The 26,662-nt window shown below is 42.4% G+C and overlaps 1 protein-coding gene across 2 annotated transcripts in view; it reads left to right on the forward strand.

Moving 5' to 3' along the window:
* The window catches only part of ttc27 (tetratricopeptide repeat domain 27), a 141,599-nt gene that overhangs the window by 70,427 nt on the left and 44,510 nt on the right, over positions 1–26,662 (forward strand). For both annotated transcript variants that reach the window (XM_039783536.1, XM_039783535.1), the window contains 2 exons: positions 4,309–4,421; positions 21,636–21,702. In XM_039783536.1, the coding sequence (XP_039639470.1) occupies positions 4,309–4,421; positions 21,636–21,702 (180 nt within the window). The remainder of the gene's footprint in view (positions 1–4,308; positions 4,422–21,635; positions 21,703–26,662) is intronic.

Below are 26,662 nucleotides of genomic sequence, written 5' to 3' on the forward strand. Positions count from 1 at the left end.
TAAAGTTTCTGTTTTGTCCAGACAAAAGTATTATAGGTAGGACTCCCAAAATTTGACAACTAGTTGCTATAATGAAGAAATGTTTGTATGCAAAAAATCTTGAGCACAAAATTGACCTTTGACCCCTGTTTGGCAGTTACTATATTCTGCCTTTGTATCATGTGCCAAAAACAAGGAGTCATGCAAAGGCAAAAGGCAGTAACTGACATATAATCAATATTTGCTTACTGTTCACCATACTTACATCCATTATAAGAACACCTAACCAGGGTGTAGTCATCATGGTATTTGTTTTAAATTATATAGAAGACCTTAGGTTGTTCCTTTTTAGTGCTATAATGATCAGTATAGTGTGGCAGTACTAACACAGTTGAACAGTATGAGAGAGAGGTTACTTTGCAGTACAGTATGATTAAAGACAATAAATATTTTGTCAATAAAGATAATTTAATTATAATTGAATACAAAGGTATATTTATTGTTTAACAATAAATATATTATATTCAACATTTTTGCAAGGCACTTTATACGTGTCATATTCTCATTAGGGGCTGAGCCCCCCTAAAGGTCTGCACAGTCAACAAACTCGACTTGGATTACTACTTTTTAATTCTGAGATAACATTTAGGTTAGCCTACTTTGTACGGACATTAGCGATAACTATCTTAGTGCTATTATGGATTTGTGTATTATTTGTGTAAGATTTGACATGAACACCAGCAAGAAGGAAATATGGCTCAAACACGTATGGATTGTTGTGGATACAGCAGATGATGTGCATTGCTATGGATTATATCTTCCATGGATTATATCGGATTGCATGGAAAGGTAGGATGCCTGTGTATTTAATAATTGGTTTTGTCAGCATCAACATTAGCGCTACGTGACACAGATTAAATTTAGCTAGCTCCGGGCTAGCTATCTGTCACTGACACTGACAGATCGGAATCATCGGCACTTCATTTCAAAGATATTTCGTGTGTAGGTTACGTGGTTTGGTGACAATTAAAAGCGGCAAACTTCGCAGCTTTAGCGTCTACTCCCAGGTCACGCCTACCCTTTACAGACAGACAGTGAGACGATCAACTCAACAAGTGTGTTTTATTGTCATTTCAACCATATACACGAAAAAACGTTTCACCGTGGTTCAAGTGGTGTTACACATTTAAAATGTATACTTTTTTGCCACAGCTGATACATTATCCGGACTTCTTTCAGCGGATTGATTGATAGCTCCAGAGTGAACAGAACTATGTCCATGGCAACGGTGTGTTATCCTTAGCAGCGGTTTGTTATCAAGAAATAACCGACCGCACTCTACATCAGAATTCAACCAAGCCATGTAATAAAAGAAGGCTAACACATAGCTACTAGCATTAGCTCTTGGTGGGCTGTGGTATAAACACAGCCGTAAATTTGCGTGGGATGTAGCTAGAATTGTCGGCATTTTACAGTCACAAACTCCACCAGCAGTTAGCAGTTAGTTGGAAGCAGGATTGGTGAACAGATGGCCGGCTAGCGTTAGCTTTCCAACGGCACACTCGTTCAACGCTCCCCGCTGATGAGGTCTCTTTACCAGCCACAGGAATCGAGCACCACCGCTGGTCTCCGTGCAGGCGAAGCTTGCGTAGTGTGTGGAGTATTGCGTCTGTAATAAAGTGTCCTGCATATTCTCCGATGTGTTCCAATGTATCCCGGTGGTACACGTGTGCGGTAGTTTGAATGCACATAATTGTTGTTCTAAAATTTCCGTCGGGATGAACAGTTTCTGCTCCTGCTGAGAAGCTAAGCGAGGATTCAAGATGGCTGACACTCACTTGTCTTTTTCCTCGGCAATCTCCGGAAAAAGCCGACAGTCCAACCCCCTTTGGGCTATGCGGAAGTGGCTCCTAATACAGGCTGTAGTCTTTTGCCTCTGGGCAAAAAAGCCTCAGATGACGCAAAAATCATCATTTTGCATCATCTGAGGCTTTTTTCCAGACCCACAATACAGAGATCTCCCCTCTCAGGGGGACATGAGGGAGGGAAGCACGGTCATTCAAAAATACTACCGGGTTTCTACTGATACAAAGCTTAATGCTAAATCGGTGAAGTGTCCCTTTAACATCACGGCGGCACAGTAACATCTCTCTGGATGCCTGGCTAAACAAAGTCAGAACACCTGAACTCAACTTCAGCGTGCCAGAACAAAGGCAAAGAGCCATAACAGCTGTTACGGCTTTCTGCTGTGGTTTCTCGTATGGTTTTGGATATTACGGTTGTCATAGCCCTTTATTTTCTCATTAAAACAATCAAATTGACTCACAATATGTATTCACATGATAAAGGAGGTCTTAAATACCCCAAAAATAATATTAACAAATTTTTGCCCAAACATGATGTTACGGCGTTTTGCCTTTGTAGGGCAGAACTGTCCTCCTTTCAAGACTGAACACATAAACACTTTTTAATTATTAGGCCTGATGGCCTATCTTTGCTTTAAATGGTGAGCCTAACAACACACTGGCATTCCAGACTATATGTGAATAACTCATAGTCTACACAACATTTCATATTAGGCTAATACACATCTATTAACTCATATTTTCCTTTTGTTTAACACTAGACTCCTTGACTTTTAATATGTAGCCTACAGCCATGCACAACATCTGACATGAACACACATATATTAATTTGTATTATCTTTTCTCTTCTTTTAACAAGTGAGCCTAATTAACTGGCCTTCTTGACTTTGTACACATTTCACAATGCAGAGAATGTTATATTTTATCTTGTTTGTACAGGTGAGCCTAACACATTGGCCTTCTTGACCTACATTCATACCACAACTATCAACCCTTATTAGCTACCCTAAGACACTGGCCTTCTTGACTTAAATTGTGTAAACTCAAAACATTAATGCTATAATGCATTCTTTCGAAGTAATTTCTTATAGCAGATTACTCAGTGGCCTTCCTTCTAGACTTTAAATATGCAGAAATGGTGCACAATATCAAAACAACTTCATGTTCTATGGCCAGCAAAGAAAGTGCAGAAAGTCTTGTCTGTGACATTGTGGCCCTTAAAACATTCCATTTTGGGTCCATGCACAGTCAATCACTCCCCTGCAGACTACTTTTGTCATATGGCTTACAGTGTTTGCTTATATCCAACAGGTTCATTTACCTTTCACTGCTGGGTGCTGCCATCTAGTTTGGCATTACTCCACACATGTCAGAAGAGCATTAAACTGACAAAAGAAGAGTTGAACATGGGTTAGATAACCCATAGTTTGACCCTCATCATGGGTGTGAAAGAGGTATTTGTCTGCTGCCACTGTGACCCAGCCAGTGGCAGAAAATAGATGGGGGGTTGGGATGGATGTGTTGGACTTTGACATCTGACAGACAGCTGTTATTCACAGTTTTCTACCAACAGTCATTGTTGTTGGACCATAATATTTTCCTAACCTTAACCATGTAGTCAATTTAACCTAAAACGCAATCTTTGCCTTACCTAAAGCAATTAGTTTGTGTTCCTAAACCAAACCTAAACCCTAGTGGTGACACATCAGCCAACTACCACATGAATCTTTTTTGTTGCAGGGATTAGGACGCTAGATCAGAAAACACTTTTTAAAGGCCTAACATTTCACCAAATCTTACTGAAATCCGTCAGCTGTTTTGGACACGTATATTTGGATAAAAAAAATGTATTGAAGTAACTTTGTCCAGTGTTGACTGTAAATTACTGTATAACACCCCCAAATAAAATATCTAAATTAAATCAAGGCTCTTCCAGATTTCTCACTTTGTGTTTAGTCATAGCCATACCTAGGACTCATGTTTCATGGGTTATACAGCCAAGGGCTTAGCCCACTAGCATGGATCAGCTAGCAACTGCCCTTTTAAGAGCACAACTGCAAGATTTTTTACAATGACAAAATAAATAAAAATGCAGACTAAATAGGAATATAACCACATAAGGTAACAAGCTATTTCCTTGGGTGACATATTTGTTACTGTAAATTATAACCATAGTTGGTATCTTGTTATCAGTGAAAGTTATATAAAATATATCCCAACCATTACCATCACCATTTTTCAAGAAATGACCTACTAAGCAGTGAGGAACTCCTAAAGTTGTATGTCTTCTTTCTTTTTCTCTTTAAAAATTGTGGCTGCAAGCAATTTTTCAAGAAATATGCTTAATCTAACAAAAAGCAGTCTGGCTCACTTTGTAGTGCTTAGTTGTTTTCACGTTCCATGGTTTATGGCTTCAGACTGTGTATATCCATCTGACTCTGTGTGTGTTTCCATGTGCTTACAGGACTACAGTCTGGGGGATGACACGGTGCTGGATAAAATCAACCTAGCAGAGCCAGATCAGTATGAGCTGCCTGACCTCAGTGCCGAGGAGCAGGCCGTCATCCTGGGCGTCTGGTAAGTCCTCTACCTCCCAGCTCAGCACTGGTTCTGCACAACTCTGTGGATGTGAGCTTAAAACAGTCATGTGAAAAACACTGACAGTCCATGCTGTATGTGGTCATTTCTTCACAAGGAGAGTCCTTGTCAGGGTTTCCCTGGATTCTTTAGAGGCAAAGGCTGGAAAACGTGTGTGGCACGTGAGGAGTACACAGTTTAAGTCAGTGTCTCACAGCTTTTTAGTTGCTGCGTCTTCAGTTTCTTTTTTTGGGTGGGGGCTTTTCCCTTTATTACAGTGACAGTGGATAGACATGAAAGGTGGGAGAGAGATGGGGATGACACGCAGCAAAGGGCCGCAGGTCGGATTCGAACCCGAGCCGTCTCTTTTCTTTGCCTTTTCAGTAGGGCGGGCAGTTGCAAGTAAGCGCGGCAGCGTTAACTTTTCCTGAGTTTCTGCTCCATTCTGCAGCAGACTTGCAGTGACTCCGGCAGTGCCGCGGCGCACAGAGCTCTGGCTCATTCACGGGAGGGGTAGAGTACGAGCAGCGGGGCTAGGAGCTTTTCATTGGTTCTAATAAAGCGGTCCGTTCAGTTTGATTTGTTAAATAACCAATTGAAGAAGAATTGTAACTGGCGAATGAGTCCGTAAGCTCATTAGGGTTAAGGTTTGGGTTAGTCTACTGAGGTAATAAAGCAAGTGAGAAGTAGTCATTTTCTTAAAGTGCCCATATTATGCTCATTTTCAGGTTCATAATTGTAATTTGAGATTGTATCAGAATAGGTTTACATGGTTTACTTTTCAAAAACACCACATTGGTGTACTGCACATTGCTGCAGCTCCTCTTTTCACCCTGTGTGTTGAGCTCTCTGTTTTAGCTACAGAGTGAGACATCTCAACTTCTGTAACATCTTTGTTGGCAGTTGCACATGCTCAGTAGCTAGGTAAGGACTACATGAGCTAGCTAGCTGTTTCAACTTCGGCCTGTACAAGGCAGGATTAGTCGGGAGACTTCTTCTAAACGAGGGCACACTTCACACTTTGCGTGGAATACCTGCAGAACAGGGAGATTATGGTGATCTAGTGTGTGTTGTAGCAGTGTTTTGCCATTGAGAACGAACTAGAATGCTAACGGTTAGCCCCCTAGCCCCCTCGTTTCGGTTAGTGACGTAGAAAGCTGTGCAGATTTTGACCAGCTCACCCTGAGACTGAAGGCAGGACACATTCAGAAACCGTATCTCACTCAGAACAGCATGGGTGTTTTTTTTTTATTTTTAAAGTTTGTATGCGTGTGGAAGCACCAGAGACACAAAATAACACCCCAAATCCCAGAAAAAGTGATTTTGTTTTTTTCATAATATGGGCACTTTAATCAGGCTTGTTTTTGGAGCCAGTGGAGTAGCCCTCTGCTGGGCATTAGATTGACTTCAGGTTTAATGCACTTCAGTATTGTGCATCACTTTTCAGACCCAGAAGCCACATCCATCCACTTCTTTTATACAATCTATGATCATAACACAAATGTCTATTATGAAATGAAGACTCTGTAATGTGAAGTTATACTGTAAATGCCCTGAAGACTTTGCCCCCCCCCCCCATATTAATTAAGTATCTATGTTTTATTGATGTATCTATGTTTTTAGCTTTTGTTTTTAGGTCGTTGTGTGGTGATTGTTGGAGCTTGTATTGCAAGACAAATTTCCGTGTACACGGACAATAAAGTGCTATCTATCTATCTATCTATGTATCTATCTCACATGTGCCACCTGGTAGTGGTTGTTCATTGCAGCTACTGCAGCTGTCACTGGATAAATACCATCTCCCCGTTTAACATCTGTATCAATAATACACAGTATATCACAAATATCAAAAGGTACTCTTTGGAATTCTGTGGGTACTTCAGTACAATATTATGTATGAATATTGTTGTCATGTAAAGTATTAAATCGATATTGAATCGTATCAATATCGGATCGTGACCCAAAGTATTGAAATTGAATCGTGAGGTCCTTGCCAATACCCATCCCTATTAAAGTTAGTGCTGTGTGCTTATGGATGATATGTTGCAGGACTATTTCTTAGTGACTTCACAAGTTGTAGCTTAAAGTGTATCAGTAGATAAAGGCCCCGTCCACACGTACCAAAATGATCTTTTTTTAACCCGTCTTCCCTGGATTTGTTTCAAGAATAGTTGCGTCCAAACGGATCCATCTGTAAATGACTCAACACGCTACTTCATATTCCAGGCCTATAGGTGGCGCTGTTTCTGCTACAGAAATTCACAAAAAAACGGAGAAGAAGAGCATAGTTAACTTCCACTTCCCATCATAACATGACTATACTAACGCTCTCTTAATACATCCGTGGACTTTAATAACTTTCACCACTGCTCATTTTATAAAGGCCGCGGCAAGAAAACGTGTCTTTGTTTACATTGTATAATGTGCTGTTGGATTGCTTTTTATTTTGCATGATTGCAGCGCACTAGCAGCGTTTGACCATGGAGATGGGATATGCTCGCTTAGCTTCACCGCAGTGGTGTGTGTCAGTGGCCACGGGTAAGAGAGAGTGTAAAAGAGGGGTGTGGCGATGACATCATTGATACAAACGTATGTGGTTTCGCCATCCAAACCAAACCGCCATTTCCAATTTTTTTCATACTGGGACCAGGTTTCAAAAAAGTGCGTTTTCAGGCAGTGCGTTTACAGGATTCGTCTGGACGATCGGCCCAAACGATGCAAAACGTGCGGTTGCATCAAAAAGCATCTCCGTGTGGATGGCCCCAAAGTCTCGAGCAGGTGTCAGCACTTCTTTTTCCTCCAGTTTGCAAAATCTTTACCTGTGGTTTTACCTCGGGATTGTGGATCAACTACTGTAAATCATGAACTTGTTTGTAGTGGCGGTTTTATCCAGAAAAGGGTGACTATAAGACATTCAACATTATATAATACCATTTAGCGTCACAGCGCGTCAGTGATTAATTCCCATGCTGCTGCTGGGACTATAGTGAAGGTGAATGGAGCGATCAGTGAGATTGCTCAGAGATGATGGATGAGCAGCAGGTCTCTCTAAATGAATAGTAGATCCGCACACCTGCTTGCTGGACATTAAAAATGTATCTTGAGTCTTCCAGAGAGAGAACAAACCAGATTTATGGAAAATATAAATATGTACTCTATTGTTACTGGATCCTTGAAAAAACCCTTGAGTATCTATCATCAACTTGTTGATACATAGTGTAGTCTTGGATAGAACTGTGGGGCTAATTAGAGACTTATGCTCATATACTGATAATTGCATATTTATTGTCCAAGCAAAAGGAGATGTGAAGTTATTAACTGAATTTATTCAGCCACAGTACTGCCGTGGACTGTTTGGAGCCATTACACAGCTGGTGTGAACAGTTGCATTGGTTAAAATGGGAGCATAATTCTTCAATCGGATGGATGGCTGAAAAATGTGAGTGAAATGTGTATTAGGGCTGTGCAATTAATCAAAATTTAATCAGGATTATGATTTCGGCTCCCAATGATCACAAAAACAGAATAATCGAGATAAACTATTATTTAGCTCATTACGTTTTGCAAGTATTAAGGCAAATTTCACAGTTGTGTTTTTTTACTGTTGATTTATTTAACTTTTTCCACAGTTTTTTTAAGTTCAATAATTGCAACATCTTTCCAGAACTCAACGAGTAATCGTGTTAAATTATCGTGATTTCAATATTGACCAAAATAATTATATTGATTATATTTTTTTCCATAGTCGAGCAGCCCTAATGTGTATAGTGTTGAAAGGTGTTGGTGTAACACTGCATGAAAAGTGGGATTTTCATCTCCGTAAACACTTGGAAATCTCCCTAATTTTCGGCAGTTAACGACAATTTACAGGCTGCGAACGTTGTGTTCGTCTGTGCCACATATTGTCGGAAACGAACCATGACGTATGTGGAGAGCCCCCGCGGAGGTGTTAATGGATCTAATTAGAATATGAATAGCAGCAACACCGCGCCTGGCCAGAGAACGTCTGGCCTGGCTGGAATTTCCTCACTCAGGATTGGATGAAACCACTACTTTTAAACAAGAAAAATCTCTCCTGATTGGTTGGCAGGTCTGTCACGGGTTAGGCTATTGGTCACCCTGGGTCATTATTATTATTATTATGGTTATTATTATTATTATTAATAATAATAATAATAATAATAATAATAATTAAAGCTGCGAGCAGGGATGGACGGGCCCTCGCGCCTCTGCACGCGTCGGGGTTACCGGCGGACACCGCTCCTTGCAACTGTGCATTCACGTGGCACTCAGACGCCACAAATCGTCAATGAAAAGGAAACTCCCCGAGTTAAACGATACCTCACATAAGACTCTACGTCATACAGTTCATTAGCTGTGAAAGTGGGCGTGGCCAAAGCATAGGGGGCGGGCCAAACCATCACCAATGAAAGAACTCTCTGCTGAGTTCAATGATACCTCACACAAGGGTATACATTAAAGGGTTCAAATTTTATGAAAGGGGGCGGGGCTTAAGCATAGGGGGCGGGTCAAACCATCACAATTAAAAACGAAGTCTCTGCTGAGTTCAATGACACCTCACACAAGACTCTACCTTAAACGGTTCAAATGTTATGAAAGGGGGCGTGGCCTGAGTAAGTGGGCGTGGTCATATTATAGTGGGCGGCTCAGTATCACATGTAGACCACACATTCTGAGTTTCATGTAAATCGGATGATGTTTGTCATATAAGGCGCATTTCCTGTTGCCAGCGGGTGGCGCAAAAGTCAATTTTGGCCTGTAGGTGTCCTCATTTTGGGAAGATACGACAACATACACTCAAGTTACAACAACTTATTCGTTCATCGCTAAACACCCAAAATGGCCGCCATGCCACGCCCACACCGTCTGACGAAAAGTTTTTCTTTTAATAACTTTTCATCGTTAAGGTGTTGGGATGGTACAGACCAAGTTTGAAGTCCATCGGATGAAATCTCTAGGAGGAGTTGGTTAAAGTATAGCACCTTGACTTTTAGGCCTACTTCCTGTTGCCACTAGGGGGCGCTATGACTTTAAGTAAATATCGGCCTTTATTTGTCCTCAGGGTTGGACTCTTATGAATCCTGAAAAGTTTTGAGGTAATCGGACAATGTACTCTCGAGTTACACCTGTTTCGGCGGCAAAACGCACAAAATGGCCGCCCCGCCACGGCCACGCCCTATGACGAAATGTTTTTCTTTTAACAACTTTTCATCTTTAACGTCTTAAGATGGCACAGACCGAGTTTGAAGTTGATCGGATGAAATCTCTAGGAGGAGTTCGTTAAAGTACGACATGTGGTAATGGCCAAAATCGCACTAATTTTGAACTTTGAAATCAAAATGGCGGACTTCCTGTTGGGTTTAGGGTATGGCTCTAATGAAGTGTTTTGTACATCTTGACATGCTACATATGTGTACAAAGTGTCGTGAGTCTATGTTAAACGCACTGCAGGGGCTCAATATTTTTAACTTTCTAGGGGGCGCTAGCGAGCCATTTTTGTGCGCCTATTCCCGAAACCCTTAAAATACGTAAATTTTCACCAGACTTGATGCGACCGCCAAATTTGGTGAGTTTTTGAATATGTTAAGCCCCTCAAAAAGGCAATTCATTTGACGGGAAAAGAATAGAAAGAAAGAAACAATAATTCCTTCAGTTTCAATAGGGCCTTTGGCGCTCGGGCCCTAATAATAATAATAATAATAAATTAAAGCTGCGAGCAGCGATGGACGGGCCCTCGCGCCTCTGCGCGCGTCGGGGTTACCGGCGGACGCCGCTCCTTGCGACCGTGCATTCGCGCGGCACTCAGACGCCGCAAATCGTCTACAATGAAAAGGGAACTCCCCGCCGAGTTCAACGATAGCTCCCACAAGACTCTACGTCATACGGTTCATTAGCTGTGAAAGGGGGCGTGGCTAAAGCATAGGGGGCGGGTCCAACCATCACCAATTAAAAATGAAGCCTCTGCTGGGATGAATGATACCTCACACAAGACTCTACCTTAAATGGGTCAGCATGTATGAAAGGGGGCGTGGCTTGAACATAGGGCGGGCCAAACCATCACCAATGAAGAAGGAAGTCTCTGCTGAGTTCAATGATACCTCACACAAGTGTTTACATCAATCGGGCCATTAGTAATAAAAGGGGGCGTGGCTTGAACATAGGGCGGGCCAAACCATCACCAATAAAGAAGGAACTCTCTGCTGAGTTCAATGACAGCTCACACAAGACTCTACCTTAAACTAGGGGTGCACCGATCCGATATTAGGATCGGATATCGGCCGCGATATTGCAAAAATAGCTGGATTGGTGGATCGGAAAAATTAACAGATCCAGTTTTTTTTTTTTCACACTCCGCCGCAGCACCGGGGCCCCTGTTAACTGCGTACCCTTCTCACTCATGGTAGTAACTTTATAACACAACAATTAATAACCCACAACTAACTATCTTAAAAGGATAACACACCAAAGCATATAACAATTTGAGACTTAAACAGTTTCTAACACTAATAATTTTACATTTACAAATGTAGCTACACCGCCGAATGGCATGCTGGGTAACATTACATCTGCTAGCCCAGCTAGCCAGGTAGCATAACAGTCTGTTAAGCTGGGAGAGGCTACGGTCGGTACTGCACAAGAACCTAGAAGAAAGTTAGCTAGAGGATGAAGAGAGTTAGCTAGAGGATGAAGAAAGACCGGAGATACACCAGAACAACGTGTGCTCAAGAGAGGAGCAGTCTGTTGTTCCCAAGTTTTTTTTCTTTCTAACAAATCGGACATAATTTAGCCACGGTTGTTGCCCGTCGCTCTAACGTTACTCGGCCGTGCTAACGTTACTACGCTAACGTTAAAGACCTGTCACTTCAAGCATGCACCGCGAACAACGTTATGAAAGCAATCCACCTCCGGTCCCGCTACAGACCGTTGAGAAAGACGGGTTCGGAGCAATAATTAAAACTCTGGATTTAAGATGTCTTGCCTCGCTGAAATACGTCCGCCAACCTGCTAACGTTATTCAAACAGCGAAGGAGGCTGACAGCGGAGCTACGTTCAGTCCCCCACTACAACCACACTACAACAACCTAACTTAGGGCCGTTACAGAGTCAACGCATCGGTACCCATACGCGTCCGCAAGGCTACGCATCGCTACGCTTCGGCCGCCATTATGCGTCGATGCGTAGCCAAATGTGTCGTCCCAGTTTTTGATACGCGACGCGCCAGTGCGCACAATACTATGCGTTGTCGTGGGGGCGACACTGCATGTATTGTAGTAGTGCCCTATATTTAAATATAGGATACTATATTGTACATTATCCAAAAATATTGAATCAACTTAGCGGAGCAAATTCATCAAACATAGGACTACTGAGTCACATTTTTCGGTGTATCAACGTTCTGTGTGTGTGTGTCTATGCTGTGTGCCCTCCTCAAGAGGCTGAAATAGCGTACAGCAGGAGAGAGAGAGAGACCCAAATGTATTTATATATTTTTAAAACCTGCTAAACCATGTTTACGCGACCTTTTATTCATGTATTGGTCAGTGCTACCCAATCGTAGTACACTGTACTGGTGGGGAAACACGCCAGCATCTGATAAAAAGAAGTCAGCCAGCCAGCTGCTCCCTGACAAGAGCCACTCTCCGGGAGGGTCTGGCTCTGCCGACCGAACACCGTGGAGCACTCTGCTACCCCCTGTTGCGTGGGCGGTGTATTGCATTTCACGCATCGTCTGTGACGCTTGCGTCTACTTGCGTCTACTTGCGTCCACTTGTGTCCACTGTTTAGACTATGAAAGGGAGTGCGTCGCTCGCGTTGCTTGTTCGCGTTGCTCGTGTTGCTCGCGTTGACTCTGTAACGGCCCTTACCTGTGGCCAAGGTAGTGGTTATACAGTACTAGCTTACAACTATTTAGTTTTGAAAGGGAAACGGTGTTAAAGTTGTTTGTATGTGTAGGCTATTCATTCGATTTGAGTTTATTTTACTACTTTGCAGTTTGCACAATACAAATAGTTTAGCTTCTGTAACTGTGGAGCCAAGCAAACCCTTAATCAAAGCTTTTAGTAAACATGATGACATTAACATGTTTTTGTGATATTCTATGTACTCCTGACAGCAGAATAAGCCATTATAAACCTATATAAAGGTGGCCCATTATTGATGGCCCATTATGTATTTAAATTTATTTTAAGAAGTTTGATTACATTATATTTTCGATTTGAATGCACAATTGTTTTTTAAATAACAAATAAATAAGAATTCAATACATTACATCTATGTTATTTTGTCTTAGTTAGGAAAGTAATGTTTAGTTAGGAAGGTCTGGTGCCTTTAGTCTCTTACACATGGTGAAAGGAAGGTATGATGTGGAAGGTATACAGTTTATTATTAATTCATTAACGGTATCGGATCGGTATCGGGTATCGACAGATACACAAAGCCCTGGCATCGTTATCGGGACTGAAAAAGTCGGATCGGTGCACCCCTACCTTAAACGGTTCAAATGTTATGAAAGGGGGCGTGGCCTGAGTAAGTGGGCGTGGCCATATTATAGGTGGCGGCTCAGTATCACACGTAGACCACACATTCTGAGTTTCATGCAAATCGGATGATGTTTGTCATATAAGGCACATTTCCTGTTGCCGGGGGGCGCTATGACCAAAAGTCAATTTTGGCCTGTAGGTGTCCTCAGGCCTGGACCCTTGTCAATCGTGAGAAATTTCGGGCGAATAACGACAAGCGTACACTCAAGTTACAACAACTTCTTTGTTCATCGCTAAACACTCAAAATGGCCCGCCGCCCACCGTCTGATGAAAAGTTTTTCTTTTAATAACTTTTCATCGTTAAGGTGTTGAGATGATACAGACCAAGTTTGAAGTCCATCGGATGAAATCTCTAGGAGGAGTTCGTTAAAGTATAGCACCTTGACTTTTAGGCCTACTACCGTTCACTGTAGGAGCTATGACTTTAAGTAAATATCGGCCTTTATTTGTCCTCAGGGTTGGACTCTTATGAATCCTGAAAAGTTTCGAGGTAATCGGACAACGATACACTCGAGAGTTACACCCACTTCCGGTTTCGGCGGCGAAACGCACAAAATGGTCGCCCCGCCACGGCCACGCCCTATGACGAAAAGTTTTTCTTTTAACAACTTTTCATCTTTAACTTCTTAAGATGGCACAGACCGAGTTTGAAGTTGATCGGATGAAATTTCTAGGAGGAGTTCGTTAAAGTACGACGTGGAAATGGCCAAAATCGCACTAATTTTGAACTTTGAAATCAAAATGGCGGACTTCCTGTTGGGTTTAGGGTATGGCTCTAATGAAGTTTTTTGTACATCTTGACATGAGACATATATGTACCAAGTTCCGTGAGTCTACGTTAAACACACTGCAGGGGCTCAATTTTCTTAACTTTCTAGGGGGCGCTAGCGAGCCATTTTTGTGCGCCTATTCCCGAAACCCTTAAAATACGTAAATTTTCACCAGACTTGACGCGACCGCAAAATTTTGTGAGTTTTTGAATATGTTAAGGCCCTCAAAAAGCCAATTCATTTGACGGGAAAAAGAAAGAAAGAGAATAATTCCTTCAGTTTCAATAGGGCCTCGCCGCTGTCGGCGCTCGGGGCCTAATAATAATAATAATATATGTATTTATTTCATATATGATATGTTGTATATTCATGTCATTGTTATCTTAAGGAAAATTATTTGCTAGGATTGTTCTGTTTATTCAAAGATAGCTTTATTAACACAAAAACTTTATTAACAAAATGCAATCAGAAAAAAAAAACTATGTACAAAGCATAGGAGACACATCACACACAACAAATATCCCACGCTCACGACAGCACCGTCAACCCCTAACCCGCGGCCGCCTCGGAGCTGTAGGTAACCGGCAGCATTCTGTCTGAATTCGGTCCATTAAGCAGACGTCTGTGGTGCGTTGTCCTGCATTTCGGATCATCAGGTCTATGGTAGCACACTTCCAAATGTCCACCTCACCCGCAGCCAGCCCACTCTGTCTCGCTTCCAGCAGCTGTAAAGACAATCAGTACTGCGTGATATACTGCTTATGGACACAACACATCTATGAATGCACCTGAAAAATATTCACATTGACCAAAAACGGATCTAATCTTACCTTCTTTTCTTCTTGACCGACTCCGAGCTGATCTCTTCACAGCTTCTGCCCGCGATGCCACATCTGGTTGTTTCTAGCTGAAGCTCCTGCATGCTGTCTGGTAATATGTCTTACAGACAGCTGGAAAACAATTATATGAGAGTGGTATGAATAAAAAAAACAAAACATAAGTCACAGTAAAATTAAACAAGGAAGGATAAAACAGTAAAAGTTACTTAGACACAATGGTGTCATTATCCACATCGTGTAAATCTGGACTTTCAGATATAGCTCCGAGCATTATTAGTATTATCTGTATTATTATATACGCCCATCTTAGAGATGAAAACTCTGATTTTGATGAAATTTTGAAATCTCTCTTTATTGATTTTTTTTTTTTTTTTTTTCGCCTTTTATTCGATGTAATTCCTGGTACCAAATTATGACCCACAGAAATTAATAAAAATAAAAAAATAAATAAAAAGATTGGTTTCTTTTAACGTATCTATGTCCTTATACAGCAGAATGAATGAAATTCATTCAATGAAAGCATATTCTTTAAATTTTACCCTTGCTCCAGTTCGTAGCGCCTGCTACAATTTGTCTCTGGGTTGTGAAGACGGTGTACTGCTTCCTGTAAATTACAAGACCAAAACTAGAACTACAAGCAGTTATGACGGGGCCCAAGCCTCCAATGCCATAGATATATACACTAGATGTCGCTTTGAGGTTCTAAGCATGCGTCAAAACCGCCGCCATCTTGGAACAGAGGTCCAAAGTTTTCCCGCATTCAGATCAACGCTAAAGATGCCGGACTTTTGTGCTGGTTATTGATGTTCGATAGAGGAAATGAAAAACAGCAAGGGATAACATTTAACAGGTGACAATGGGTTTTATGACATATATCCGGCGGCAGCGGGAGGCGGAGAGCTCCGTGGCCGGCGGCAGTGTCTCTTCCCCCGGGCAAAAACACAGCTTCACCTCGCTGCTGCACCGGTCCCTGCTGATCCAGATCAGACCAGTAGTCCAGGACGACCTGTATGTCGATATTGGCGTTAAGTTCTACTAAGTTTGCCGGCAGCAGGCGGACGGAGAGGAGCTACAGCGGGGCAACAGAGACTGCCTGCAGGATCTGGAGCTCAGTGCCCGTTAAAATTATATTTAACGCATAAATACATACAGAAATAAATAGTGGAGGAGTGAGCCTGGACATTTCAGTCTGTTTAAACTTCACTTTGAAGCAGAAACTCTTAGTTCAGAAGGGTGAAGTTTCCGTTTGGACTCAGATCTGTGAACCGATTATAATATTCTTTGTATTAACACATTAGTTAGTCTCTTTGTTTTGTATTCAATAGTTCATCTTAAGTTTACTTAAGTGGGAGCAGTATCAAGTGGAAGAATGGGACTACTAAACCTAGGCTTACAGGCACTATTACATTTTGAACAAAGTAGATTATATTAATATCAAAAGCTTGAGATTGAGGATTTATGGTGATTTTATTTCCGTTAGCCCTTTACCTACATTGACGCTGATGCATTAAAGAGGAGCGACTCCCCTGTTCCAAGATGGCGGCTCTGTTGACTCATTCGTTCCAATGAACCGCAGCAGCCAGGCGACATCTAGTGTATATATCTATGTCCGATGCCAGTCGCCCCTGACGCCCCAGGGAAGTGCACCACTCGCCCCCGATGACGCGGGGAGCGCGCCAAAGCGGGACCTAAAGCGTTATGTGGGGAGGCAAACGTTGGTGAATATCGAGAGGTGTGATCCACAAGGTCTGCGGTAGCCTGGTCCTACCAGACTCTGGTACATTTCATTTGTACAGAAAGTCTGGCCTCTCTCTATTGACAAGCGTTAACTTCCTTGAAGGCGGGTACTCTGTTCAAGTTTAAAACTATTGTATCTGCCATAACCAATCGCTAACGTTTGGTCGTGATGTATGTCATGCACATGTGCAACAAGAGGGGAGACTGTCAAGGCTATCATGCTATTAGCAATAGCACCTAGTGTTAGCCTTAAGCCCGGGACACACGGGGCCGATTATCGGCCGTTGGACAGTCTGGCGAGGTCAGTGACTCGAATCTGTTCGGTGTGTCCCGTGCCGTCGTCAGTCTGGGAGACTATCGGCGTTCATTTTGGCCAACCTGACCTGTTCAGTCGGCGGCAGGTCAGTCGGGACTCACCCAGAAATGGCGAGTGGAATGAGGTGACTAGAGTCTCTCAAAATCTGACGAAAATCTTTTAAACTGACCTTTGTTGATCTGAAATGAAGACAGATTCAGCAACTGCATGGCCTATTTCTCGCTTAAAATGTTTTCAGAAACATGTTTCAGTGAACTATTTTAGTACGATATGAGATCATGTTCTGAACGAGCAGCCTTGACAGTCTGGCTTTGAATTTCCGGAGAAAACAAACCCATGTGACGCGTTTGTCCAATCAGCTGCCGGTTCTCATTTCTTCGGCAACAATACAGATTAGCGCAGTCTGCTGCTATGGAGACGTATTACGTGTCTCATGTCGGTGTCGCCTCAGTGTGTCCCGAGGCAGTTTTTTGGACCTCGGGTACGCGACTGATCATTTCCACTGGCTTTTCTGCCGAGGGTTGGCCGTCTGGTTGGTGTGTAACCACTTTTAGCCAACTCCTTCACCACTAACAGACCGAGCTGGAAAATCAAACCTTTCCCTGAAGCCCGTGTGGAGGAGGGCCACAACATCATGGCCACCAACACAACTCAGCAAAGGTTGTTCTTCCTCGGGCTTTAACTTCTGGATATTCAGCAGCGTTGCCACAACTGATCGAATGGCTTTGCCTGCATCTTTCTCCGCCGCAACTCTAGCGCATGGCCTCAACATCATCATTCTCAGCCACTCCCTCTGTTCGCTGATTGGACCGCCAAAAACTTTGGTCGAGAAAACCCAAGACTATACCGCAAACCCAGACGGAGTACTGAAGCGAAATGAAAATTGAGCGGAAGTACTTGGGAGGGCGGAGCCAGGCTAGGTCTGCAATACTCTGCCGTTGCAAATATCCCATTAACATTGATTGAGTAGATGGGCCAAGACCGGTCTACGTTAGATATAGCGCCCCCTAATGGCCGATCTTCGCCAAATTTGGTACAGAGCCTCAGAGCGGCATGCCGAACGAGCATCACATCTACAGTTCTATATATTTGGAGTCATCCAGTGCAAAAATAAACATATTGGACATTATAACTCCTAAAGAACAAACTATTAACATTTCTTACACACAGTGTATCAATCTTGGATGTAACCGTATGGATTAATTTCACAAAGACCCGAAAAACTCTGGAATTCTAGGCTGGATGCAAAACCTTCTGTAAGGGCTAGGAAGACAACAAAAACATCAGCAGAATGGGGCAACTTAGCTTTTAGCTCCAAAAGATCCTAAGTTTCTACTATTTATAATTATAAAGTTATGAACCAAATGTGCCGTTAGGCATTGTATACAACATGCTCGAACCTCAGAAGGGGTTAAAAGGCCCAAACTGGTCTATGTTGACTATAGCGCCCCCTAATGGCCGCTCTTTAGAGCGCCAAGCCGAACAAGCATCACAAGTTTCGTGTTGATAGCATTTACTGTGGCATTGAGTTATTGGCCAAAACAAATAAACATTGATTATAGTTCCCCCTTATGGCCGATCTTCGCTAAATTTGGTACAGAGCATCGTAGTGGGATGTTGAACAAATATCTTTAATATTCTTTAAAAATTCTTTGAGTAACTTATGGTCAGGGCCCTGTGGATAATGTACCAGGTTTCATGCAGATCGGTCGCACGGCCTAGGACGAGTTCGAAAAAGTTGGTTTTAGACATTGCGTGATATTGCAAAAACAGTTTTCAGCCGAAATGGGCGTGGCCTATATCATGTGATTCAGCTTGATTCAAAGAACACGTGGATGTAAGGTTTTTTTAATGTGCGATGTATATTGTGGGAGTTAAAGGCAAAAAACATTGTAGCGTCACCTAGTGGTCCACATGTGTAATTTTTGGTAGGTGTGGTTAAAGTTGTTCACATTAGTGTAAGTGGTGAATCTAGACTTGGGTCCCATAGGCCACGCCCACTTTGACCCCTCAGTACCCCACTCTGGGGTTGGCCTCAGGAGTGGCCCTAAATGGTACCCATCAAGGTTTGTAAAAATCGGATGAGCCATTCATGAGATATAAACTTTTTGTACATGTGGCGCCCCCTAGTGACCAATTTTTGTAAAACATGTGGAGTACCTTCAAAGGGTCATGACAAATTTGTTTGTGCGTAATGTGCGCAATTTTTATCCTATCAAAATTATTTATATAAACTTTTTGTCAGGGCCATATGGAGATGCTACCAGCCAAATTTCGTGCCAATCGGTCGCACGGTCTAGGAGGAGTTCGAAAAAGTAGGTTTTTGATAAATCACGATTTTTCACTAGGGTTGGGCATCGTTTGGATATTAACGATTCTGATTCCAACTCCGATTCTTCCTTTTGATTCCAGTTCTTATCGATTCTCGATTCCAGTTCTTTGAGAGGTGGAGTTGAAACGGGTCACATGCTTATTTCACAAATAAGAGGAAAGTTTTATGTTGATTCAAAGGTGGGTTGCAGTTTGACAGGGCTTTTTCAACGTAAAAAAAAAAAAAAAAGCCACACTAGAGCACCGCTTACTGTACTCCAAGGCTGCAACACAACAAGCATCTGGCTGCTACGGAACCCCAAAACTTGCGCATGTTAAATTTGGAACCCATGATCAGATCTGAAACCAAATCCTCCAAACGATTCCAATAAAGAAACTATTCAGATGGAATCGTAATTTTAGAAACGATTCCAAGTAGGAATCGGTTCTCGATGCCCAACCCTATTTTTCACGCATAAAAGTCGAGGCGGAAATGAGCGTGGCCTATATCACCTGATTCAGTTGGATCCAGTGAACGCGTGGATGTATGGTTTTTGAATGTCGGGTGTACGGTGTGGGAGTTATAGGGCCAAACGTGTTTTTCTGCTATAGCGCCACCTAGTGGTGGAAGTGGGTAAATTTTTGCGCCTGAGGTCCTTGCGGAGTTCTGGACCAGTCCTGAAAATAGCAACCCCCCACCATGTACAGTTTAGGCTGTAGTCGGAGTTTTACGCGGAGAAGAATAATTTGTTTGTGAGGATTTGCAGTTCATCTAAAAGAATAATAATGGTAGTGCATACCCCTCTGCATGGTGTGTCAAAGGACGCTCAGCAAACAAACAAACACACTTTTAGAAAGAAAGTCAGAATGTAATCTTTTCTCCCATACTAGCTATCCTTCTGATGATCTGATTTATTTTGTTGTATTTACATATTGTATAGATTTCATCTCCATCTAGAAAATCTCCATATTAGCCTTTGCAAGACTGAATCTTCCATAATTCCTTTCCACAACTGGACCCGTAGGCCCCTTTGGCCATCTGTCCACAGTCTCCTTCCCTTGTTTATGCCCAGTGAGGGCTGCTGAGGAGTGTAAAGGAAGGAGTGAAAAGTAATAAAGGGCTTAGTAAACTGCTTATTATCAACCTACTGGAATTTTATAACACTGTCTCAAAAAAAAAAAAAAAAAAAAAATGGAAACACAAACCTAACTGTAATGTAATCTCCCTCGAATCCAAATCTGGAAAGAAGTCAACCTCCTTAAACCAGGCATGACTTTCTGGCAGCACCTGCACTTCACCTTAACAGGATACTTTAATCAGGAGTCAATAGAAGCTCATTGTGTTGGATCTTGATGCACCTTTTAGAAATGGCAATGTTGGTTGGATTGCAATGAAGTGTGGTACATATAATCATGTTTGCTACATTAATTAGATATTTCTTTCTATATTTATCAATTTATTAATTGATAATAATTAAACACTATACAATTCTGTAGTTTTGCACCAAATTTTCTTTGTTTAAAATATGACATTCAAGTTGTCCATTGAAATGTATCCTAATGACTTTGGTGATACCCATACTCTTTCTCTAGTGCCATATGATGTTGACAGTTTTGTTTTATTGAAATAACTACATAACTATTGGATACAGTACCATGAATTTGGCACAAACATTCATTGCTTATTGGCAATTAGCAAATGTTGGCATGCTAACAAACTAAACTGAGATGGTGAGTATGGTAAACGTTAGCATTTAGCTTAAAACACAGCTTCACAGAGCTGCTAACATAGACCCTTCCCATCCGGCCCCTACACCCTCCCACTCCCTGACCAGTGTAACTCTGTGTGGAGTCACACTCTCAGCTGAATGACATTTGTACCCCTACGGACCCCCCACAAACTTCCCTCTCCCCAGTGGAAACGGGCACTGTTGTGATGTTTTGTAGCTATAAAGCTATAAAACGGTTTTGTGTAAAGTGACAACCGTTTTACCCAGCACTAACAATAGGCTACATAAGTAACCGTGTGGGCAGTGAGCTGGTATGCTCATTACATTCACTCCACAGGACTAAGCCTATGGAGAAAAATCTGAATCAGAAGAAATTTGTTTTGGTGCATAAAAAGGAAAATTACAATAAAAAGGTATATAACAAAATACTATTAAACCTATGTACAATGTAACTTTAAAATGAAAGAGCTAGGCAGGAATGTGAAAGATATATTCTAGGGCAGGGTTCACCAACCTTTTTGAAACTGAGAGCTACTTCATGGGTATTGAGTCATACGAAGGGCTACCAGTTTGATACTCTTCTGAAATAACAAATGTGCTCAGTTTGCCTTTAGATACATATGATTATTAATGATTAATGATGCTCATCTATGTGACGACACTGCTCATGTTAATGATTTCTCACAATAATTATCAACAATGACTTAACAAGGTGGGAAACCGATAAAATCAAATTCAATTTAAATTTTTGGAACAGGCCTGAGGGCTACTCATGTGGTCCTTGGGGGCTACCTGGTGCCCGTGGGCACCGTGTTGGTGACCCCTGTTCTAGGGGATGTGCAAAATTTCACAGTATTAGGAATAAAAAGAATATGCAATGTACAGAGAAAATAAAACTTGTGTGTGAATATATAATATATATACTGTTAACCGAGAGTGTTGTCTTGCAGCACTGACTTCCAGAAGAACAACCCTGTCCACAAACTGACTGAAGAGGAACTCCTGGCCTTCACATCTGTGAGTAATTTTTTATTGTTTTTGTGATTGTCTTATTGCCCAAAAAACTAAGTCAGAAATACTTGATGATCATGATTTCCTTGTATTTTTTGTATATATGTTCTCTACTGACACATTAAACTATCGGTAGTTTCAACCTTTGGTCACACAGACACATTATGTACTTCATTCCTTGAACCTGTACTGTTTTTGGTAAAAGTGACTGTAAAGAGCCCCTCTTATACACTTTTCTGCTCTGCTCTGATTGGTCTGCTGGCCCACTCTGTTGTGATTGGTCAACCAAATTCAAACAAGCCACTGGGCGGGCTGTGCTTGCTCTGGCAGCCAATTGCACCTGACTGCAGTACGCAGATCGGGATTGGGCTAAATGTGGGTGGAGCTAAACGTTTGACTCCGCCCCATGTTTGACTCCGCCCCACGTTTGACTCCGCGCGGGCGCCATCTGGTGGCGGAAATCAGGCAGCACATTCTCAAATGTCAATGCAGCACCTACGGACAGCAATTATAATATATATATATATATATATATATATTTTAACGGCGTTATTAACGGCGTTAACGCAAACCCATTTTAACGGCATACATTTTTTTTATCGCGAGATTAACGTTCTTTTTGGCCCAGCAAACTTTGTAGTTTTTTCACATGCTGTTGCAACAACTAGTAATGTTAGAAAAACTACAACACCACACCGGATCTAGCTAGACCGGAAACAAAACAACAGACACGCTGCATACACTTGTTTACACTTGCTTGCGAGCCAGCCAAAGAGTAGTACATACCTGCAAACAAGTCGCTTTTCGACTAAAATCACCGTTTTGAATGGGGTCCGGAACCCGGGGTAACGCTATCGGCGCCGTAACTTAATCGCGCGTTATCTACCGGACCAAATAGCAACTTTATTCGTGCCTTATTTCGGTGCCACTTAGATGCCTTTGCTTCTCACTGATGCTCCGAAAACGGACGTTAGAGGGAACTGAAACATTGCCGCACAGGAGGCCAGTCAACACTACACTTAGCAGCAGGTAACGTTAGCCTAGCGTTAGCTAGCAGCTGGATTAAACACGGTTAAAATGTTTACAGCTAACCGGTGTAAAGTGTGTCTGTATTTCACTGGAGAGGACTCCAACACCGGACTGGAGCTGCCGTTGTCTGAAAAACACAGTCATGATGTCATATTGCTCGCCTCGCCAGCCTCGTGGTGCATTCACTGTAATTGTAAAATACCCTTTTCCCATCCAGTGGTTGTTTTCACCGTTTTGTGCTCCTTTTTTTTTTTTTTTTAGATCAACGTTTTATTGTTTTATATTTTTGAACAGACAAATACAATATATATATATATTGTATTTATATATTTTATATATATATTTTATAAACATGGAAAGGAGCAATGGGGTTGGGTTTAGGAAAATAAGAACGTGGAAAGCAAATGTGACTTGCTGGAAATGAGCCCCGGTCTCTGGGGGACGCGACTTGCGGGAGCCCTGGTCTCTGGGGGATGCGAGACAACAACAGACGTTTGGGTTAAAGGGGTGATAGAATGCAAAACTGATTTTACCCTGTCATAGTTGAATAACGACAGTTCGGTGGGTAAATAGGACATACATAGAAGCTCAAAGTCCCACTGACAACCCTTTACTATGAAAATCTCATATTTTGAAACTGCCGCTGAAAACGGGCGAATCCCAACAAAGCTGAGTTGCTTACGCAACCATCTCAAAATCCGGAACCTTAAGAGAACAGTCACGCCCCAACATTTACATAGGCTACACAACTGACCTGAGATCAGGTAGTCTTCTGAATCTAGCTAGGTCACGCAGATCTCTGCTATTCCATTACAAAATTCACTTCTGAAACTTTTTTATGCGAGAAATCAACCATGTAAAGCTAAAAAATGGGCCGTTTTACGAAAATGGATGGCTAATTGCAAATTTTCTCCGACTGTGTGTCGGAGTTTAGTGCCGGTGTTGGTGCTGCCTGGGTTGCTACATCGCCGACCCTGACCACAGTGTCAGCGAGCTTGTTATGCACAGAATCCCTTTACCGCAGCCCGCAGGTTCCAGTAAATCTTATAATGGGTATGTGTGTTGAGTTATTTAAACAAACAATTGGGGAAATAAACGCCTCTTGTCCGCGAGTCTCATTGATAGAGCCGCGGTGAGATGGAGTCCATCGATGAGAGCTAGCTAGCCTCCTCCTAACTCTGACATTCACAAAAATCCGAAATCGGACAAGTGTTAGCTAAGCTTTGTAAGACCTTGAGTAACCTGTAATATTCATGCCGTGACGAAATTCAAACTGTAAATATACTTTAGTTATGGCGACAGTGTAGCTAGCTAGCTGCGGTGTTTCCCCATTGTAATGAATGGGACATATAGCAAGCAGCTGCTCGTCCTACAAAGATGCCTTGCGTTCATAAAAATGCCTTAAAATCAAATCGGACACAACGGTTAGCTTTATAAGACATTGGGGAATGATGTAATATAAGTGGCGTGACGAAATTCAAACTGTAAATATAATTTAGTTATGGCGTATCAGTGTAGCTAGCTAGCTGGGCGTATTTCCCCATTGTAATGAATGGGACATATAGCAAGCAGCTGCTGGTCCTACAAAGACGCCTCACCGTGTTCATAAAAATGCCTTAAAATCAAATCGGACACACAACGGTTAGCTTTATAAGACATTGGGGAATGATGTTATATAAGTGCGCGACGTAGAATTCAAACTGTAAATATAATTTAGTTATGGCAACAGTGTAGCTAGCTAGCTGGCGGTATTTCCCCATTGTAATGAATGGGACATATAGCAAGCAGCTGCTGGTCCTACAAAGACGCCTGCGTTTCATAAAAATGCCTTAAAATCAAATCGGACACACAACGGTTAGCTTTATAAGACATTGGGGAATGATGTTATATAAGTGGCGTGGACGAAATTCAAACTGTAAATATAATTTAGTTATGGCGACAGTGTAGCTATCTAGCTGCGGTATTTCCCCACTGTAATGAATGGGACATATTGCAAGCAGCTGCTCGTCCTACAAAGACGCCTCACGTTCATAAAAATGCCTTAAAATCAAAGTGGCGGACGTAAATTCAAACCGGTAAATATATTAGTTATGCCGGCAGCTGGCCGCGGAGCCCCGTATGCAGTATCCACAAAGGGTGACTTTGCGCTGGGTATGGAGCCCAGCAGGCTGCCGCCTCGCGACTGGTGGAGCTCTAGCTCTAAAGTCCGACCGTCTTACCAAATTTGCAATTAGTCATCAAATTTTGTAAAACGGCCCATATTTCAGCTTTATATAGTTGATTTCTCGCTTAAAAAAGTCTCAGAAGTGAATTTGGTAATGAAACATTGCAGTGTCTGGAATATGAGATTCTGTCGCTTCTCTAATGTATGTGTATTGGGGATTCGCTCAACCAATCAGCGCGCGTCTCTAATATGTGCGTATGGCAAGTCGCTCAACCAATCAGCACGCGTCTCTAATATGTGCGTATGGCAAGTCGCTCAACCAATCAGCGCGCAGCTCATCTAAATATTCATGACCATACCATATTTGGAAGAAAAGCTCTTGTTACAAATAGGGCCAAAACACAGGGATGCATAAGGGCCAATAAAATATCAACCAGGCCATTTTCAGCCCAACCAATGTTACATACCCCATTAGGAGACCATAAGGAACAGTGTGAAATACCCTATATAATCATTCTATCACCCCTTTAAGGAAAACAACAATGGGGAAAGCAAACGTGACTCGTGGGAAATGAGCTCCGGTCTCTGGGGTGAAAGCATGGATGTATTAAGAGGTGAAAGTCCTGTGTTTTCCCCTCCTTCTTCCTCTTCGGTTGCTATTGGGCAAGTGGGCGGAGTCAAACGTTTAGCTCCACCCAGGTTGAGCCACTCCTCTATCTGCGTACTGCAGTCAGGGCTTACTCCTGGCAGCACCAATCGGCAGCACATATGAAAAACTGGGCTGGCTTTCTCCATCAATGACATCATGAATTGAGGAATTTAAAACAGGAATGTAGTGAGTTGCTTTTAGGCAGGTTAGAAAAACTGCTGTCTGTGGGAGAGAGAGCTCCATTTGGAAATGTTTTATGCATTCAGTCGTGGTACGCCAAGATAATCAGTTTGCTGGCGGCGAGGCCCTGGTTCTCTCTCCACAGGGACCTTCTCTCTCAAGCAGGAGGGGGGGGGGTGGTTCATCTGCGTGCAGAGCTGTGGTAGCTGCATGCCTACTTGTTGAGAGGTCCAATATAATAGCCAAGGGTTTGCCCCTAAGTGTGGTGGCAACGATCCAAAGTGTGAGGGCTCCATCCACTAGACGCCTATATTCCTATAAATGGTGGCCATTCGAGCAGTAGTGTCAAGACCGAAATATACTCCCATTTCAGTGCTCTGTTGTGGATGTTTTGACCTTCCTGCAGGAGCTGTTGGACAAGGGACTCTCCTTTTTCACGATTGAGGTTTCTTTAGCAGCTATATGTGCCTGTCATGTGGGCTTAGAGGGGGTGATGCCAGGCGCCCACCCTCTCGTCATGCGTTTCTTGAAGGGAGTCCGTCGGCTGAGGCCTGTGGTTAGGTTCAGTGTCCCCTCGTGGGATTTGGCTTTGGTGCTTAAGGCTTGTAATGGACCTCCATTTCAGCCTATTGAGTCTATTTCTAGTCTATTTCTTACAACATAAAACTGCACTACTTCTCGCTTTGACTTCTGCAAAGCGTGTATACGACCTTCATGCTTTATCTGTGCATCCCTCCTGTACCCAGTTCACTTTGAATGGTTCCAAAGTTGCGTTACAACCGAATGCGGGTATTTGCCTAATGTTATCCCTACAGCCTATTGCTCTATGGCTTTTGAGCTTCTGTCCCCCTCCTTTTGCCTCCCTGGAACAGAGGAGTTGCATACCCTGTGCCCGGTGCGTGTTCTATGCACCTAGATAGACCATACTCAGGGTGTGCTTTTAT

Source organism: Perca fluviatilis, chromosome 19 (genome assembly GCF_010015445.1).
Source record: "Perca fluviatilis chromosome 19, GENO_Pfluv_1.0, whole genome shotgun sequence".
In the NCBI taxonomy this organism is placed as follows: domain Eukaryota; kingdom Metazoa; phylum Chordata; class Actinopteri; order Perciformes; family Percidae; genus Perca; species Perca fluviatilis.